Source organism: Salvelinus fontinalis, chromosome 2, assembly GCF_029448725.1.
Source record: "Salvelinus fontinalis isolate EN_2023a chromosome 2, ASM2944872v1, whole genome shotgun sequence".
Taxonomy (NCBI): domain Eukaryota; kingdom Metazoa; phylum Chordata; class Actinopteri; order Salmoniformes; family Salmonidae; genus Salvelinus; species Salvelinus fontinalis.
This window is the reverse complement of record NC_074666.1, coordinates 91,684,853-91,702,327: the sequence shown is the minus strand read 5'-3', so window position 1 is coordinate 91,702,327 and position 17,475 is coordinate 91,684,853. Positions and strand designations below refer to the sequence as shown.

The following is a 17,475-nucleotide window of genomic DNA, read 5'->3' as shown; positions in this document are numbered from 1 at the left end:
ATTATGCATATTATTAGGTGTTCAGAAACAAAACTAAATAAAATAATCCCAATCAATTTCCACTCTATGATTTAGGTTGATGTATGTATAAAATATGGCAAATAAACTCAAAACATGAAACACATACTCTATAATAATGTAAACACACTCTCCCTCTATAATATATTAATAATGTAAACACACTCTCTCTTTAATGTATTGATCAAGTGAACACACTCTCCCTCTATGATAATGTATTTATACTGTAAACACACTCTCCCTCTATGATAATGTATTGATAATGTAAAGACACTTCCCTCTATGATAATGTATTGATCATGTGAACACACTCTCCCTCTATGATAATGTATTGATCAAGTAAACACACTCTCCCTCTATGATAATGTATTGATCATGTAAACACACTCTCCCTCTATGATAATGTATTGATCATGTAAACACACTCTCCCTCTATGATAATGTATTGATCATGTAAACACGCTCTCTCTCTTTAATGTATCAATAATGTAAACACACCTCCCTCTATGATAACGTATTGATCATGTGACACACTCTCCCTCTATGGTAATGTATTGATAATGCAAACACACTCTCCCTCTATGGTAATGTATTTATAATGTAAACACACTCACCCGCTATGATAATGTATTGATCATGTAAACACACTCTCCCTCTATGATAATGTATTGATAATGTAAACACACGCACCCTCTATGGTAATGTATTTATAATGTAAACACACTCTCCCTCTATGATAATGTATTTATAATGTAAACACACTCACCCTCTATGATAATGTATTGATCATGTAAACACACTCTCCCTCTATGATAATGTATTTATAATGCAAACACACTCTCCCTCTATGATAATGTATTTATAATGTAAACACACTCACCCTCTATGATAATGTATTGATCATGTAAACACACTCTCCCTCTATGATAATGTATTTATAATGTAAACACACTCTCCCTCTATGATAATGTATTTATAATGTAAACACACTCACCCTCTATGATAATGTATTTATAATGTAACCACACTCTCCCTCTATGGTAATGTATTTACAATGTAAACACACTCACCCTCTATGGTAATGTATTTATAATGTAAACACACTCTCCCTCTATGATAATGTATTGATAATGTAAACACACTCACCCTCTATGATAATGTATTGATAATGTAAACACACTCACCCTCTATGATAATGTATTGATAATGTAAACACACTCACCCTCTATGATAATGTATTGATAATGTAAACACACTCTCCATCTATAGTAATGTATGTATAATGTAAACACACTCTCCCTCTATGATAATGTATTGATAATGTAAACACACTCACCCTCTATGATAATGTATTGATAATGTAAACACACTCACCCTCTATGATAATGTATTGATCATGTAAACACACTCTCCCTCTATGATAATGTATTGATAATGTAAACACACTCTCCCTCTATGATAATGTATTGATAATGTAAACACACTCTCCATCTATGGTAATGTATTTATAATGTAAACACACCCACCCTCTATGATAATGTAAACACACTCACCCTCTATGATAATGTATTTATAATGTAAACACACTCACCCTCTATGATAATGTATTGATAATGTAAACAGACTCACCCTCTATGATAATGTATTGATAATGTAAACACACTCACCCTCTATGATGCCCCATTTGGTTTTCCTGCCCAGGACCTTGTTCCCGTTTACCTGGTGTTCCTTGTCTGTCCCCACCACCGCAAACGGAATGTTTTCCTGCACACAGAATACCAGGAGAGGGTGAAGGTAAGAGAGGAGTACCAGGAGAGGACCAGACAGGGGAAAGGTAAGAGAGGAGTACCAGGAGAGGACCAGAAAGGGGAAAGGTAAGAGAGGAGTACCAGGAGAGGACCAGACAGAGGAAAGGTAAGAGAGGAGTACCAGGAGAGGACCAGACAGAGTGAAGGTAAGAGAGGAGTACCAGGAGAGGACCAGACAGGGGAAAGGTAAGAGAGGAGTACCAGGAGAGGACCAGACAGGGGAAAGGTAAGAGAGGAGTACCAGGAGATGACCAGACAGGGGAAAGGTAAGAGAGGAGTACCAGGAGAGAACCAGACAGGGTGAAGGTAAGAGAGGAGTACCAGGAGAGGACCAGACAGGGGAAAGGTAAGAGAGGAGTACCAGGAGAGGACCAGACAGGGGAAAGGTAAGAGAGGAGTACCAGGAGAGGACCAGACAGGGGAAAGGTAAGAGAGGAGTACCAGGAGAGGACCAGACAGAGGAAAGGTAAGAGAGGAGTACCAGGAGAGGACCAGCCAGGGGAAAGGTAAGAGAGGAGTACCAGGAGAGGACCAGACAGAGGAAAGGTAAGAGAGGAGTACCAGGAGAGGACCAGCCAGGGGAAAGGTAAGAGAGGAGTACCAGGAGAGGACCAGACAGGGGAAAGGCAGGAGAGTTGACACCAAACCCTGGTTCCAGATCTATACTCTTATGTGCTTTGGCCAGTGAGTTCCTTTGACTATAGATACCAAACTACTTACAGTGTGTGTGTGTGTGTGTGTGTGTGTGTGTGTGTGTGTGTGTGTGTGTGTGTGTGTGTGTGTGTGTGTGTGTGTGTGTGTGTGTGTGTGTGTGTGTGTGCGTGCGTGCGTGCGTGCGTGCGTGCGTGCGTGCGTGCGTGCGTGCGTGTGTGTGAATACGTGCGCACATGGTTGTATGTTTGTGTGTTTGCGTGTGAATGCCTGCACGAATGCTTGTGTGTGTCTGTGTGTGTGTCTCACCCTGATCTTGTCGTTGAGGATCCTGTCCTCTGGATCTTCGTCGTTCTCAGTCTGAGGGTATACTCGGATCCCATTGGCCTTCAGGTCCTGTCTTATCTACACAGGGGTCAGATGGTAGGGGTTACAGGGGTCATTCAGAGGTCATGAGGTCAACATGATGATACAGATGTTTACATGCTACTATTGTGTATGAGTGTCAGTTATGTTTACACATGACCCTGTTCCTAGAGAGATACCCTGTAGGTTTACACAGGGCTCTATGACCCTGTTCCTAGAGAGATACCCTCCTGTAGGTTTACACAGGGCTCTATGACCCTGTTCCTAGAGAGATACCCTCCTGTAGGTTTACACAGGGCTCTATGACCATGTTCCTAGAGAGATACCCTCCTGTAGGTTTACACAGGGCTCTATGACCCTGTTCCTGGAGAACTACCCTCCTGTAGGTTTACACAGGGCTCTATGACCCTTTTCCTAGAGAGATACCCTCCTGTAGGTATACACAGGGCTCTATAACCCTGTTCCTAGAGAGATACCCTCCTGTAGGTTTACACAGGGCTCTATGACCCTGTTCCTGGAGAGATACCCTCCTGTAGGCTTTTAACTCCAACCCTGTTCCTGGAGCTAAATGTTAGAATTAAAAATAGAACAGATATTGCCCACTCAATGTGAATCAGAATCAGGAGGGTAGATAGATCTCTAGAACAGGAACAGGGTTGGAGAGCCCTGGTATAAACCTACAGGAGGGTAGATAGATCTCTAGAACATGAACAGGGTCATAGAGCCCTGGTATAAACCTACAGGAGGGTAGGTAGATCTCTAGAACAGGAACAGGGTTGGAGAGCCCTGGTATAAACCTACAGGAGGGTAGGTAGATCTCTAGAACAGGAACAGGGTTGAAGAGCCCTGGTATAAACCTACAGGAGGGTTGGTAGATCTCTAGAACAGGAACAGGGTTGGAGAGCCCTGGTATAAACCTAAAGGAGGGTTGGTAGATATCTAGAACAGGAACAGAGTTGGAGAGCCCTGGTATAAACCTACAGGAGGGTAGATAGATCTCTAGAACAGGAACAGGGTTGGAGAGCCCTGGTATAAACCTACAGGAGGGTAGATATCTAGAACAGGAACAGGGTTGGAGAGCCCTGGTATAAACCTACAGGAGGGTAGATAGATCTCTAGAACAGGAACAGGGTTGGAGAGCCCTGGTATAAACCTACAGGAGGGTAGATAGATCTCTAGAACAGGAACAGGGTTGGAGAGCCCTGGTATAAACCTACAGGAGGGTAGATATCTAGAACAGGAACAGGGTTGGAGAGCCCTGGTATAAACCTACAGGAGGGTAGATAGATCTCTAGAACAGGAACAGGGTTGGAGAGCCCTGGTATAAACCTACAGGAGGGTAGGTAGATCTCTAGAACAGGAACAGGGTTGGAGAGCCCTGGTATAAACCTACAGGAGGGTAGATAGATCTCTAGAACAGGAACAGGGTTGGAGAGCCCTGGTGTAAACCTACAGGAGGGTAGGTAGATATCTAGAACAGGAACAGGGTTGGATAGCTCTGGTATAAACCTACAGGAGGGTAGGTAGATCTCTAGAACAGGAACAGGGTTGGAGAGCCCTGGTATAAACCTACAGGAGGGTAGATAGATCTCTAGAACAGGAACAGGGTTGGAGAGCCCTGGTGTAAACCTACAGGAGGGTAGGTAGATATCTAGAACAGGAACAGGGTTGGATAGCTCTGGTATAAACCTACAGGAGGGTAGGTAGATCTCTAGAACAGGAACAGGGTTGGAGAGCCCTGGTATAAACCTACAGGAGGGTAGATATCTAGAACAGGAACAGGGTTGGAGAGCTCTGGTATAAACCTACAGGAGGGTAGATAGATATCTAGAACAGGAACAGGGTTGGAGAGCCCTGGTATAAACCTACAGGAGGGTAGATATCTAGAACAGGAACAGGGTTGGAGAGCCCTGGTATAAACCTACAGGAGGGTAGATAGATATCTAGAACAAGAACAGGGTTGGAGAACCCTGGTATAAACCTACAGGGGGATAGATAGATCTCTAGAACAGGAACAGGGTTGGAGAGCCCTGGTATAAACCTACAGGAGGGTAGATAGATCTCTAGAACAGGAACAGGGTTGGAGAGCCCTGGTATAAACCTAAAGGAGGGTAGGTAGATATCTAGAACAGGAACAGAGTTGGAGAGCCCTGGTATAAACCTACAGGAGGGTAGATATCTAGAACAGGAACAGGGTTGGAGAGCTCTGGTATAAACCTACAGGAGGGTAGATAGATATCTAGAACAGGAACAGGGTTGGAGAGCCCTGGTATAAACCTACAGGAGGGTAGATATCTAGAACAGGAACAGGGTTGGAGAGCCCTGGTATAAACCTACAGGAGGGTAGATAGATATCTAGAACAGGAACAGGGTTGGAGAACCCTGGTATAAACCTACAGGAGGATAGATAGATCTCTAGAACAGGAACAGGGTTGGAGAGCCCTGGTATAAACCTACAGGAGGGTAGATAGATCTCTAGAACAGGAACAGGGTTGGAGAGCCCTGGTATAAACCTAAAGGAGGGTAGGTAGATATCTAGAACAGGAACAGAGTTGGAGAGCCCTGGTATAAACCTACAGGAGGGTAGATAGATCTCTAGAACAGGAACAGGGTTGGAGAGCCCTGGTATAAACCTACAGGAGGGTAGATATCTAGAACAGGAACAGGGTTGGAGAGCCCTGGTATAAACCTACAGGAGGGTAGATAGATCTCTAGAACAGGAACAGGGTTGGAGAGCCCTGGTATAAACCTACAGGAGGGTAGATAGATCTCTAGAACAGGAACAGGGTTGGAGAGCCCTGGTATAAACCTACAGGAGGGTAGATATCTAGAACAGGAACAGGGTTGGAGAGCACTGGTATAAACCTACAGGAGGGTAGATAGATCTCTAGAACAGGAACAGGGTTGGAGAGCCCTGGTATAAACCTACAGGAGGGTAGGTAGATCTCTAGAACAGGAACAGGGTTGGAGAGCCCTGGTATAAACCTACAGGAGGGTAGATAGATCTCTAGAACAGGAACAGGGTTGGAGAGCCCTGGTGTAAACCTACAGGAGGGTAGGTAGATATCTAGAACAGGAACAGGGTTGGATAGCTCTGGTATAAACCTACAGGAGGGTAGGTAGATCTCTAGAACAGTAACAGGGTTGGAGAGCCCTGGTATAAACCTACAGGAGGGTAGATATCTAGAACAGGAACAGGATTGAAGAGCTCTGGTATAAACCTACAGGAGGGTAGATAGATATCTAGAACAGGAACAGGGTTGGAGAGCCCTGGTATAAACCTACAGGAGGGTAGATATCTAGAACAGGAACAGGGTTGGAGAGCCCTGGTATAAACCTACAGGAGGGTAGATAGATATCTAGAACAGGAACAGGGTTGGAGAACCCTGGTATAAACCTACAGGAGGATAGATAGATCTCTAGAACAGGAACAGGGTTGGAGAGCCCTGGTATAAACCTACAGGAGGGTAGATAGATCTCTAGAACAGGAACAGGGTTGGAGAGCCCTGGTATAAACCTACAGGAGGGTAGATAGATATCTAGAACAGGAACAGGGTTGGAGAGCCCTGGTATAAACCTACAGGAGGGTAGATAGATCTCTAGAACAGGAACAGGGTTGGAGAGCCCTGGTATAAACCTACAGGAGGGTAGATAGATCTCTAGAACAGGAACAGGGTTGGAGAGCCCTGGTATAAACCTACAGGAGGGTAGATAGATCTCTAGAACAGGAACAGGGTTGGATAGCCCTGGTATAAACCTACAGGAGGGTAGATAGATCTCTAGAACAGGAACAGGGTTGGAGAGCCCTGGTATAAACCTACAGGAGGGTAGATAGATCTCTAGAACAGGAACAGGGTTGGAGAGCCCTGGTATAAACCTACAGGAGGGTAGATAGATCTCTAGAACAGGAACGGGGTTGGAGAGCCCTGGTATAAACCTACAGGAGGGTAGATATCTAGAACAGGAACAGGGTTGGAGAGCTCTGGTATAAACCTACAGGGGGGTAGATATCTAGAACAGGAACAGGGTTGGAGAGCCCTGGTATAAACCTACATGAGGGTAGATAGATCTCTAGAACAGGAACAGGGTTGGAGAGCCCTGGTATAAACCTACAGGAGGGTAGATAGATATCTAGAACAGGAACAGGGTTGGAGAGCCCTGGTATAAACCTACAGGAGGGTAGATAGATCTCTAGAACAGGAACAGGGTTGGAGAGCCCTGGTATAAACCTACAGGAGGGTAGATAGATCTCTAGAACAGGAACAGGGTTGGAGAGCCCTGGTATAAACCTACAGGAGGGTAGGTAGATCTCTAGAACAGGAACATGGTTGGAGAGCCCTGGTATAAACCTACAGGAGGGTAGATAGATCTCTAGAACAGGAACAGGGTTGGTGAACCCTGGTATAAACCTAAAGGAGGGTAGGTAGATATCTAGAACAGGAACAGAGTTGGAGAGCCCTGGTATAAACCTACAGGAGGGTAGATAGATCTCTAGAACAGGAACAGGGTTGGAGAGCCCTGGTATAAACCTACAGGAGGGTAGATATCTAGAACAGGAACAGGGTTGGAGAGCCCTGGTATAAACCTACAGGAGGGTAGATAGATCTCTAGAACAGGAACAGGGTTGGAGAGCCCTGGTATAAACCTACAGGAGGGTAGATAGATCTCTAGAACAGGAACAGGGTTGGAGAGCCCTGGTATAAACCTACATGAGGGTAGGTAGATCTCTAGAACAGGAACAGGGTTGGAGAGCCCTGGTATAAACCTACAGGAGGGTAGGTAGATCTCTAGAACAGGAACAGGGTTGGAGAGCCCTGGTATAAACCTACAGGAGGGTTGGTAGATCTCTAGAACAGGAACAGGGTTGGAGAGCCCTGGTATAAACCTACAGGAGGGTAGATAGATCTCTAGAACAGGAACAGGGTTGGAGAGCCCTGGTATAAACCTACAGGAGGGTAGATAGATCTCTAGAACAGGAACAGGGTTGGAGAGCCCTGGTATAAACCTACAGGAGGGTAGATAGATCTCTAGAACAGGAACAGGGTTGGAGAGCCCTGGTATAAACCTACAGGAGGGTAGGTAGATTTCTAGAACAGGAACAGGGTTGGAGAGCCCTGGTATAAACCTACAGGAGGGTAGATAGATCTCTAGAACAAGAACAGGGTTGGAGAGCCCTGGTATAAACCTACAGGAGGGTAGATAGATCTCTAGAACAGGAACAGGGTTGGAGAGCCCTGGTATAAACCTACAGGAGGGTAGATAGATCTCTAGAACAGGAACAGGGTTGGAGAGCCCTGGTATAAACCTACAGGAGGGTAGATAGATCTCTAGAACAGGAACAGGGTTGGAGAGCCCTGGTATAAACCTACTATAGTGTACGAGTGATAGATATATTATAACCTGATGAATCTTCCATGGTCCTAGTCTCTAGACTCTCTCCCCCAGACTATCATCCCTACTCTCCTTCAAGAGACGGATTAGTTTAAATCCAGACTTGGACACTTGCCATGACCAGCTCCCCCCCCCCCCCCCTCTCTGCCTCTCTCTCTCTCTCTGTCTCCACTCCCTCTCTGTCTCTCTGCCTCTCTCTCTCGTTATCTTTCTCTCTCCCTGCTCTACTTTCTTTTTCTACCTAACTATGAAAATATAAGATATCTGCTATCACTAGCTCTTGCTCTCTCTATCTTCTCTATATCTGTGTCCTCACTCCCTCCTTCTCTCTCTCTCTCTCTCTCTCTCTCTCTCTCTCTCTCTCTCTCTCTCTCTCTCTCTGTCTCCTCACTCCCTCCTTCTCTCTCTCTCTCTCTCTGTCTCTCCTCACTCCCTCCTTCTCTCTCTCTCTCTCTCCTTACTGCCTCCTTCTCTCTCTCTATCATGGACCTCTGCACGTCTCCCAGCTCATGGCCCTTGAGCAGTTTTAAATCTCCACTCAATCTTCTGAAGCTCATCTGTAAACATCTCTCTATCTTCTTCTCCACACACTCTTTCTATCTCTCATCTCTCGCTCTCTCTTTCTTTCTCTCTCTCTCTCTCTCTCTCTCTCTCTCTCTCTGTCTCTCTCTCTCTCTCTCTCTCCCTCTCTCCCTCTCTCCCTCTCCCCCCCCCTCTCTCTCTCTCTTCTCTCTCTCTCTGTCTCTTCTCTCTCCTCTCTCGCTCTCTCTCAATCTTTTGAAGCATCTGTAAACATCACTAAATCTCCTCTACACACTTAGAATCTCTTTCTCCTCTCTCGATTCTCTCCCTCCTTCTCTCTCATCTATAAACATATGTCTATCTCCTCCATACTCTCAGTGTGGTTGTCATTCCATTCCTGTGTAGATAGATCCTCCAACATTCCTCTCTAATGTCAGTTGATGTATATCTGTTTTAACTTGGTGTTAAGAGGTAGTTGTCCTCAGGTTGAGTCTGTCAGTATAGTATAGACAGTATATTCCTCTCACCCTCTGTTTGAACTCTAGTCTCTCCTCCATAGTGAGTGTGTCTGCCTTAGCGATGACCGGTACGATGCTGACTATCTTCCCCAGTCTCTTCATGAATTCCAAGTCTATGGGACGTAACCTACAGGAAACAGAAACAACACAAACAAATGTTAGCCCCAGCCTTGCCCAGCACCAGCACCCTAGCCCCAGCCTTGCCCATTCCCAGCACCCTAGCCCCAGCCTTGCCCAGCACCAGCACCCTAGCCCCCGCATTGCCCAGCCCCAGCACCCTAGACCCAGCCTTGCCCAGCACCAGCACCCTAGCCCCAGCCTTGCCCAGCACCAGCACCCTAGCCCCAGCCTTGCCCAGCACCAGCACCCTAGCCCCCGCCTTGCCCAGCACCAGCACCCTAGCCCCAGCCTTGCCCAGCACCAGCACCCTAGCCCCAGCCTTGCCCATTCCCAGCACCCTAACCCCAGCCTTGCCCATCCCCAGCACCCTAGCCCCAGCCTTGCCCAGCACCAGCACCCTAGCCCCAGCCTTTCCCAGCACCAGCACCCTAGACCCAGCCTTGCCCATCCCCAGCACCCTAGCCCCAGCCTTGCCCATCCCCAGCACCCTAGCCCCAGCCTTGCCCAGCACCAGCACCATAGACCCAGCCTTGCCCAGCACCAGCACCATAGACCCAGCCTTGCACAGCACCATAGACCCAGCCTTGCCCAGCACCATAGACCCAGCCTTGCCCATCTCCAGCACCATAGACCCAGCCTTGCCCAGCACCAGCACCATAGACCCAGCCTTGCCCAGCACCAGCACCCTAGACCCAGCCTTGCCCAGCCCCAGCAGCCTAGACCCAGACTCAGCCCCAGCAAACTAGACCCAGCCTTGCCCATCCCCAGCACCCTAGCCCCAGCTTTGTCCATCCCCAGCACCCTAGCCCCAGCCTTGTCCATCCCCAGCATCCTAGCCTCAGCCTCAGCCTTGCCCAGCCCCAGCTCTGCTGTTTACAGAGTAGTAGGATGTAGCGCTACTCTGAGGTCACTGAGGTTAGAGGTAAGGGGTCAGCTCAGGTCAGTCAGTACCTCAGGTCACCACTCTGGGGGTCAACATGTCAAAAGTCAGGGGCAGGGGTAGTTAACTGGACTGGGGTAGGGAGAACTAACTGGACTGGGGTAGGGAGAACTAACTAGACTGGGGTAGGGAGAACTAACTAGACTGGGGTAGGGAGAACTAACTGGACTGGGGTAGGGAGAACTAACTGGACTGGGGTAGGGAGAACTAACTGGACTGGGGTAGAGAGAACTAACTGGACTGGGGTAGGGAGAACTAACTAGACTGGGGTAGGGAGAACTAACTAGACTGGGGTAGGGAGAACTAACTGGACTGGGATAGGGAGAACTAACTAGACTGGGGTAGGGAGAACTAACTGGACTGGGGTAGGGAGACCTAACTGGACTGGGGTAGGGAGAACTAACTTGACTGGGGTAGGGAGAACTAACTGGACTGGGGTAGGGAGACCCAACTGGACTGGGGTAGGGATAACTAACTAGACTGGGGTAGGGAGAACTAACTAGACTGGGGTAGGGAGAACTAACTGGACTGGGGTAGGGATAACTAACTAGACTGGGGTAGGGAGAACTAAATGAACTGGGGTAGGGAGAACTAACTAGACTGGGGTAGGGAGAACTAACTAGACTGGGGTAGGGAGACCTAACTGGACTGGGGTAGGGAGAACTAACTAGACTGGGGTATGGAGAACTAACTAGACTGGGGTAGGGAGACCTAACTGGACTGGGGTAGGGATAACTAACTGAACTGGGGTAGGGAGAACTAACTGGACTGGGGTAGGGAGAATTAACTGGACTGGGGCAGGGAAAACTAACTAGACTGTGGTAGGGAGAACTAACTGGAATGGGGTAGGGGGAACTAACTGGACTGGGGTAGGGAGAACTAACTGGACTGGGGTAGGGAGAACTAACTGGACTGGGGTAGGGAGAACTAACTGGACTGGGGTAGGGAGAACTATCTGGACTGGGTTAGGGAGAACTAACTAGACTGGGGTAGGGAGAACTAACTGGACTGGGGTAGGGAGAACTAACTAGACTGGGGTAGGGAGAACTAACTAGACTGGGGTAGTTTAGTTAACTGGACTGGGGTAGGGAGAACTAACTGGACTGGGGTAGGGAGAACTAACTAGACTGGGGTAGGGAGAACTAACTGGACTGGGGTAGGGAGAACCAACTGGACTGGGGTAGGGAGAACTAACTAGACTGGGGTAGGGAGAACTAACTGGACTGGGGTAGGGAGAACTAACTAGACTGGGGTAGGGAGAACTAACTAGACTGGGGTAGTTTAGTTAACTGGACTGGGGTAGGGAGAACTAACTGGACTGGGGTAGGGAGAACTAACTAGACTGGGGTAGGGAGAACTAACTGGACTGGGGTAGGGAGAACTAACTGGACTGGGTTAGGCTGAGTTAACTGGACTGGGGTAGGGAGAACTAACTGGACTGGGGTAGGGAGAACTAACTGGACTGGGGTAGGGAGAACTAACTGGACTGGGGTAGGGAGAGCTAACTGGACTGGGGTAGGGAGAACTAACTGGACTGGGGTAGGGAGAACTAACTGGACTGGGGTAGGGGGAACTAACTGGACTGGGGTAGGGAGAACTAACTGGACTGGGGTAGGGAGAACTAACTGGACTGGGATAGGGAGAACTAACTAGACTGGGGTAGGGAGAACTAACTGGACTGGGGTAGGGAGAGCTAACTGGACTGGGGTAGGGAGAACTAACTGGACTGGGGTAGGGAGAACTAACTGGACTGGGGTAGGGAGAACTAACTGGACTGGGGTAGGGAAAACTAACTGGACTGAGGTAGGGAGAACTAACTGGACTGGGGTAGGGAGAACTAACTGGACTGGGGTAGGGAGAACTAACTGGACTGGGGTAGGGAGAACTAACTAGACTGGGGTAGGGAGAACTAACTAGACTGGGGTAGGGAGAACTAACTGGACTGGGGTAGGGAGAGCTAACTGGACTGGGGTAGGGAGAACTAACTGGACTGGGGTAGGGAGAACTAACTGGACTGGGGTAGGGAGAACTAACTGGACTGGGGTAGGGAAAACTAACTGGACTGGGGTAGGGAGAACTAACTGGACTGGGGTAGGGAGAACTAACTGGACTGGGGTAGGGAGAACTAACTGGACTGGGGTAGGGAGAACTAACTGGACTGGGGTAGGGAGAACTAACTGGACTGGGGTAGGGAGAACTAACTGGACTGGGGTAGGGGGAACTAACTGGACTGGGGTAGGGAGAACTAACTGGACTGGGGTAGGGTGAACTAACTGGACTGGGGTTGGGGGAACTAACTGGACTGGGGTAGGGAGAACTAACTGGATTGGGGTAGGGAGAACTAACTGGACTGGGGTAGGGGGAACTAACTGGACTGGGGTAGGGAGAACTAACTGGACTGGGGTAGGGAGAACTAACTGGACTGGGGTAGGGAGAACTAACTGGACTGGGGTAGGGAGAACTAACTGGACTGGGGTAGGGAGAACTAACTGGACTGGGGTAGGGAGAACTAACTGGACTGGGGTAGGGAGAGCTAACTTGACTGGGGTAGGGAGAACAAACTGGACTGGGGTAGGGAGAACTAACTAGACTGGGGTAGGGAGAGCTAACTAGACTGGGGTAGGGAGAACTAACTGGACTGGGGTAGGGAGAACTAACTGGACTGGGGTAGGGAGAACTAACTAGACTGGGGTAGGGAGAACATAACTGGACTGGGGTAGGGGGAACTAACTGGACTGGGGTAGGGAGAGCTAACTAGACTGGGGTAGGGAGAACAAACTGGACTGGGGTAGGGAGAACTAACTGGACTGGGGTAGGGAGAACTAACTGGACTGGGGTAGGGAGAACTAACTGGACTGGGGTAGGGAGAACTAACTGGACTGGGGTAGGGGGAGTTATAAGATATAGTAGCAGTTAGCTGAGATCTGATCAGACAGGCTATTCGTAAGGTATAGTATAGAGATCTGCTGGAGAAATCATAGGAAGTGATGGCAGAGGAAGTGACGTGACGGTTCTCACCAGTGTCCGGTGGCAGGCAGGAAGTAGACACAGCAGTGGACTCGTGTGTCAGGGATCCTCGGCTTCCTGTTGACGTACAGCTCTTCTTTCAGGTACCTCTCATACTGCTCATTAACATAACTCACTATAGGCTCCCAACTAGATGAGAGAGGAGGGGAGGGTGGGGGGGATGGGAGCGGGAGAGAGAAGCAGAGAGAAGGAGTGAGGGAGGGGAGGTGGATGGGGAGGGAGTACGAAGGGGAGGGATGGGAGAGGGGAGAGGGAGAGAGATGGCGGAGGGAGTACGAAGGGGAGGGATGGGAGAGGGGAGAGGGAGAGAGATGGGGGAGGGAGGGCAGAGTGGAGGGATGGGAGAGGGGAGAGAGATGGGGGAGGGAGGGCAGAGTGGAGGGATGGGGAGGGGAGAGGGAGAGAGAGATGGGGGAGGGAGGGAGGGCGGAGTGGAGGGATGGGGAGGGGAGAGGGGAGAGAGATGGGGGAGGGAGGGCAGAGTGGAGGGATGGGGAGGGGAGAGGGAGAGAGATGGGGGAGGGAGGGCGGAGTGGAGGGATGGGAAAGGGGAGAGAGATGGGGGAGGGAGGGCAGAGTGGAGGGATGGGGAGGGGAGAGGGAGAGAGAGATGGGGGAGGGAGGGAGGGCGGAGTGGAGGGATGGGGAGGGGAGAGGGGAGAGAGATGGGGGAGGGAGGGCAGAGTGGAGGGATGGGGAGGGGGAGAGGGAGAGAGATGGGGGGAGGGAGGGCGGAGTGGAGGGATGGGGAGGGAGAGGGATGGGGGAGGGGAGAGAGATGGGGGAGGGAGGGCGGAGTGGAGGGATGGGAGAGGGGAGAGGGGAGAGAGATGGGGGAGGGAGGGCAGAGTGGAGGGATGGGGAGGGGAGAGAGATGGGGGAGGGAGGGCAGAGTGGAGGGATGGGGAGGGGAGAGGGGAGAGAGATGGGGGAGGGAGGAGGAGTGGAGGGATGGGAGGGGAGAGAGATGGGGGAGGGAGGGCAGAGTGGAGGGATGGGAGAGGGGAGAGGGGAGAGAGATGGGGGAGGGGAGGAGGAGTGGAGAGATGGGGAGGGGAGAGAGATGGGGAGGGAGGGCAGAGTGGAAGGATGGGGAGGGGAGGAGAGATGGGGGAGGGAGGAGTGGAGGGATGGGAGAGGGAGAGAGATGGGGAGGGAGGGCAGAGTGGAGGGATGGGAGAGGGGAGAGGGAGAGAGATGGGGGAGGGAGGGAGGAGTGGAGGGATGGGAGGGGAGAGAGATGGGGGAGGGAGGCAGAGTGGAGGGATGGGGAGGGGAGAGAGATGGGGGAGGGAGGAGTGGAGGGATGGGGAGGGGAGAGAGATGGGGGAGGGAGGGCAGAGTGGAGGGATGGGGAGGGGAGAGAGATGGGGGAGGGAGGAGTGGAGGGATGGGAGGGGAGAGAGATGGGGGAGGGAGGGCAGAGTGGAGGGATGGGGAGGGGAGAGGGAGAGAGATGGGGGAGGGAGGGCAGAGTGGAGGGATGGGGAGGGGAGAGGGGAGAGAGATGGGGGAGGGAGGGCAGAGTGGAGGGATGGGGAGGGGAGAGGGAGAGGAAAGAGGATGAGTGGTAAACACAACAACTGCACAACACATTTAAGACTCTTAGTTAAAAGATAATTTATGTTGGAAAAAGTACATGAATTGAACTAGAAATCAATAAACTGATCAGCTATATAATTATCCCCTATAAAAGTCCCACTGAAACAGTCCTAAATAACTGTTAACACAGTATGAAGCATAGCAACATGTGAGTAATTGAATGAGCCTGAAAACAGATGGGCCAGTAATGCTGAAAGTTCTCCCCGAAAGGTGATTTCAAAAGTCCCTTTTCACCTTGGGGTCGTTTTGGAAGCCATCTCTCTTTCTGTCTCCCTCCATCTCTCCCTCTATCCCTCTCTCTCCCTCCATCTCTCTCTCTCCCTCCATCTCTCTCCCTTCATCTCTCTCCCTCCATCTCTCTCTCTCCCTCCATCTCTCTCTCCCTCCATCTCTCTCTCTACCTCCATCTCTCACCCTCATCACCTCCTCTCTCTCCCTCCACTCCCTCCCTCCATCTCCCTCCCTACATCTCCTCTCCCACCCTAATCTCTCTCTCTCCTCCACCATCTCTCTCCCTCCCCCTCCCACTCCCCTCAATCCCCTCTCCCTCCCTCCATCCTCTCCCTCCCTCAATCTCTCACACCCTGCCTCTCTCTCCCTCCCTCACCTCCATCTCCCTCCCTCATCTCTCTCTCCCTCCACTCTCCCTCCCTCCCTCCATCACTCTCTCTCCCTCCATCATCTCCCTCCTCCCTCCATCTCTCTCCCTTCATCTCATCTCTCCCTTCATCCATCTCTCTCCCTCCATCTCTCTCCCTCCCCCATCTCTCTCCCCCTTCATCTCTCTCCCTCCATCTCTCTCCCTCCATCTCTCTCTCTCCCTCCATCTCTCTCTCTCCCTCCATCTCTCTCTCTCCCTCCATCTCTCTCCCTTCATCTCTCTCCCTCCATCTCTCTCCCTCCATCTCTCTCTCTCCCTCCATCTCTCTCTCTCCCTCCATCTCTCTCCCTTCATCTCTCTCTCTCCCTTCATCCATCTCTCTCCCTCCATCTCTCTCCCTCCCTCCATCTCTCTCCCTTCATCTCTCTCCCTCCATCTCTCTCCCTCCATCTCTCTCTCTCCCTCCATCTCTCTCTCCCTCCATCTCTCTCTCTACCTCCATCTCTCTCCCTCATCTCTCCCTCTCTCTCCCTCCATCTCCCTCCCTCCATCTCCCTCCCTACATCTCTCTCCCTCCCTTAATCTCTCTCTCTCTCCCTCCATCTCTCTCCCTCCCTCATCTCTCTCTCCCTCCCTCCATCTCTCTCCCTCCCTCATCTCTCTCTCCGTCCATCTCTCTCCCTCCATCTCTCATCTCTCTCTCCCTCCATCTCTCTCCCTCCCTCCCTCCATCTCTCTCTCTCCCTCCATCTCTCTCCCCTCCCTCCCTCCATCTCTCTCCCTTCATCTCTCTCTTTCCCTTCATCCATCTCTCTCCCTCCATCTCTCTCCCTCCCTCCATCTCTCTCCCTTCATCTCTCTCCCGTCCATCTCTCTCCCCTCCATCTCTCTCTCTCCCTCCATCTCTCTCTCCCTCCATCTCTCTCTCTCCCTCCATCTCTCTCCCTCATCTCTCCCTCTCTCTCCCTCCATCTCCCTCCCTCCATCTCCCTCCCTACATCTCTCTCCCTCCCTTAATCTCTCTCTCTCTCTCCCTCCATCTCTCTCCCTCCCTCATCTCTCTCTCCCTCCCTCCATCTCTCTCCCTCCCTCATCTCTCTCTCCGTCCATCTCTCTCCCTCCATCTCCCTCCCTCATCTCTCTCTCCCTCCATCTCTCTCCCTCCCTCCCTCCATCTCTCTCTCTCCCTCCATCTCTCTCCCTCCCTCCCTCCATCTCTCTCCCTCCATCTCTCTCTCTCCCTCCCTCCATCTCTCTCCCTTCATCTCTCTCCCTCCCTTCATCTCTCTCCCCCCTTCATCTCTCTCTCTCTCCCTCCCTTCATCTCTCTCTCTCCCTCCCTTCCTTCATCTCTCTCTCTCTCTCTCTCCCTCCCTTCATCTCTCTCCCTTCATCTCTCTCCCTACCTCCCTTCATCTCGCTCTCTCCCTTCATCTCTCTCCCTCCCTCCCTTCATCTCTCTCCCTCCATCTCTCTCCCTCCCTCCCTTCATCTCTCTCTCTCTCTCTCCCTCCCTTCATCTCTCTCCCTCCCTCCATCTCTCTCTCTCCCTCCATCACTCACCAGTTGTCGTTGTTTATCTGGTCTCCGAATCCTGGAGTGTCAATCACTGTGAGCTTCATCTTCACTCCCTTCTCCTCTATCACTGCAGAGACACAGAGAGAGAGATGACACACACACACAGAGAGAGAGGAGAGATGACACACACACAGAGAGAGGAGAGATGACACACACACACACATAGAGGAGAGATGACACACACACAGAGAGAGGAGAGAGATGACACACACACAGAGAGAGAGGAGAGATGACACACACATACACACACAGAGAGAGGAGAGATGACACACACACACACACACACAGAGGAGAGATGACACACACACACACACACAGAGAGAGGAGAGATGA

The 17,475-nt window shown here is 50.6% G+C and overlaps 1 protein-coding gene across 1 annotated transcript in view; it reads right to left on the bottom strand.

Moving 5' to 3' along the window:
• LOC129831719 (neuronal-specific septin-3-like) overlaps window positions 1-17,475 on the bottom strand; it is a 74,090-nt gene that overhangs the window by 24,264 nt on the left and 32,351 nt on the right. Inside the window, exons 4-8 of the mRNA XM_055895113.1 lie at window positions 17,128-17,209; window positions 13,353-13,490; window positions 9,284-9,401; window positions 2,787-2,882; window positions 1,686-1,782 (exon numbers count right to left, since the gene is read on the bottom strand). Coding sequence (XP_055751088.1) covers window positions 1,686-1,782; window positions 2,787-2,882; window positions 9,284-9,401; window positions 13,353-13,490; window positions 17,128-17,209 — 531 coding nt within the window. The remainder of the gene's footprint in view (window positions 1-1,685; window positions 1,783-2,786; window positions 2,883-9,283; window positions 9,402-13,352; window positions 13,491-17,127; window positions 17,210-17,475) is intronic.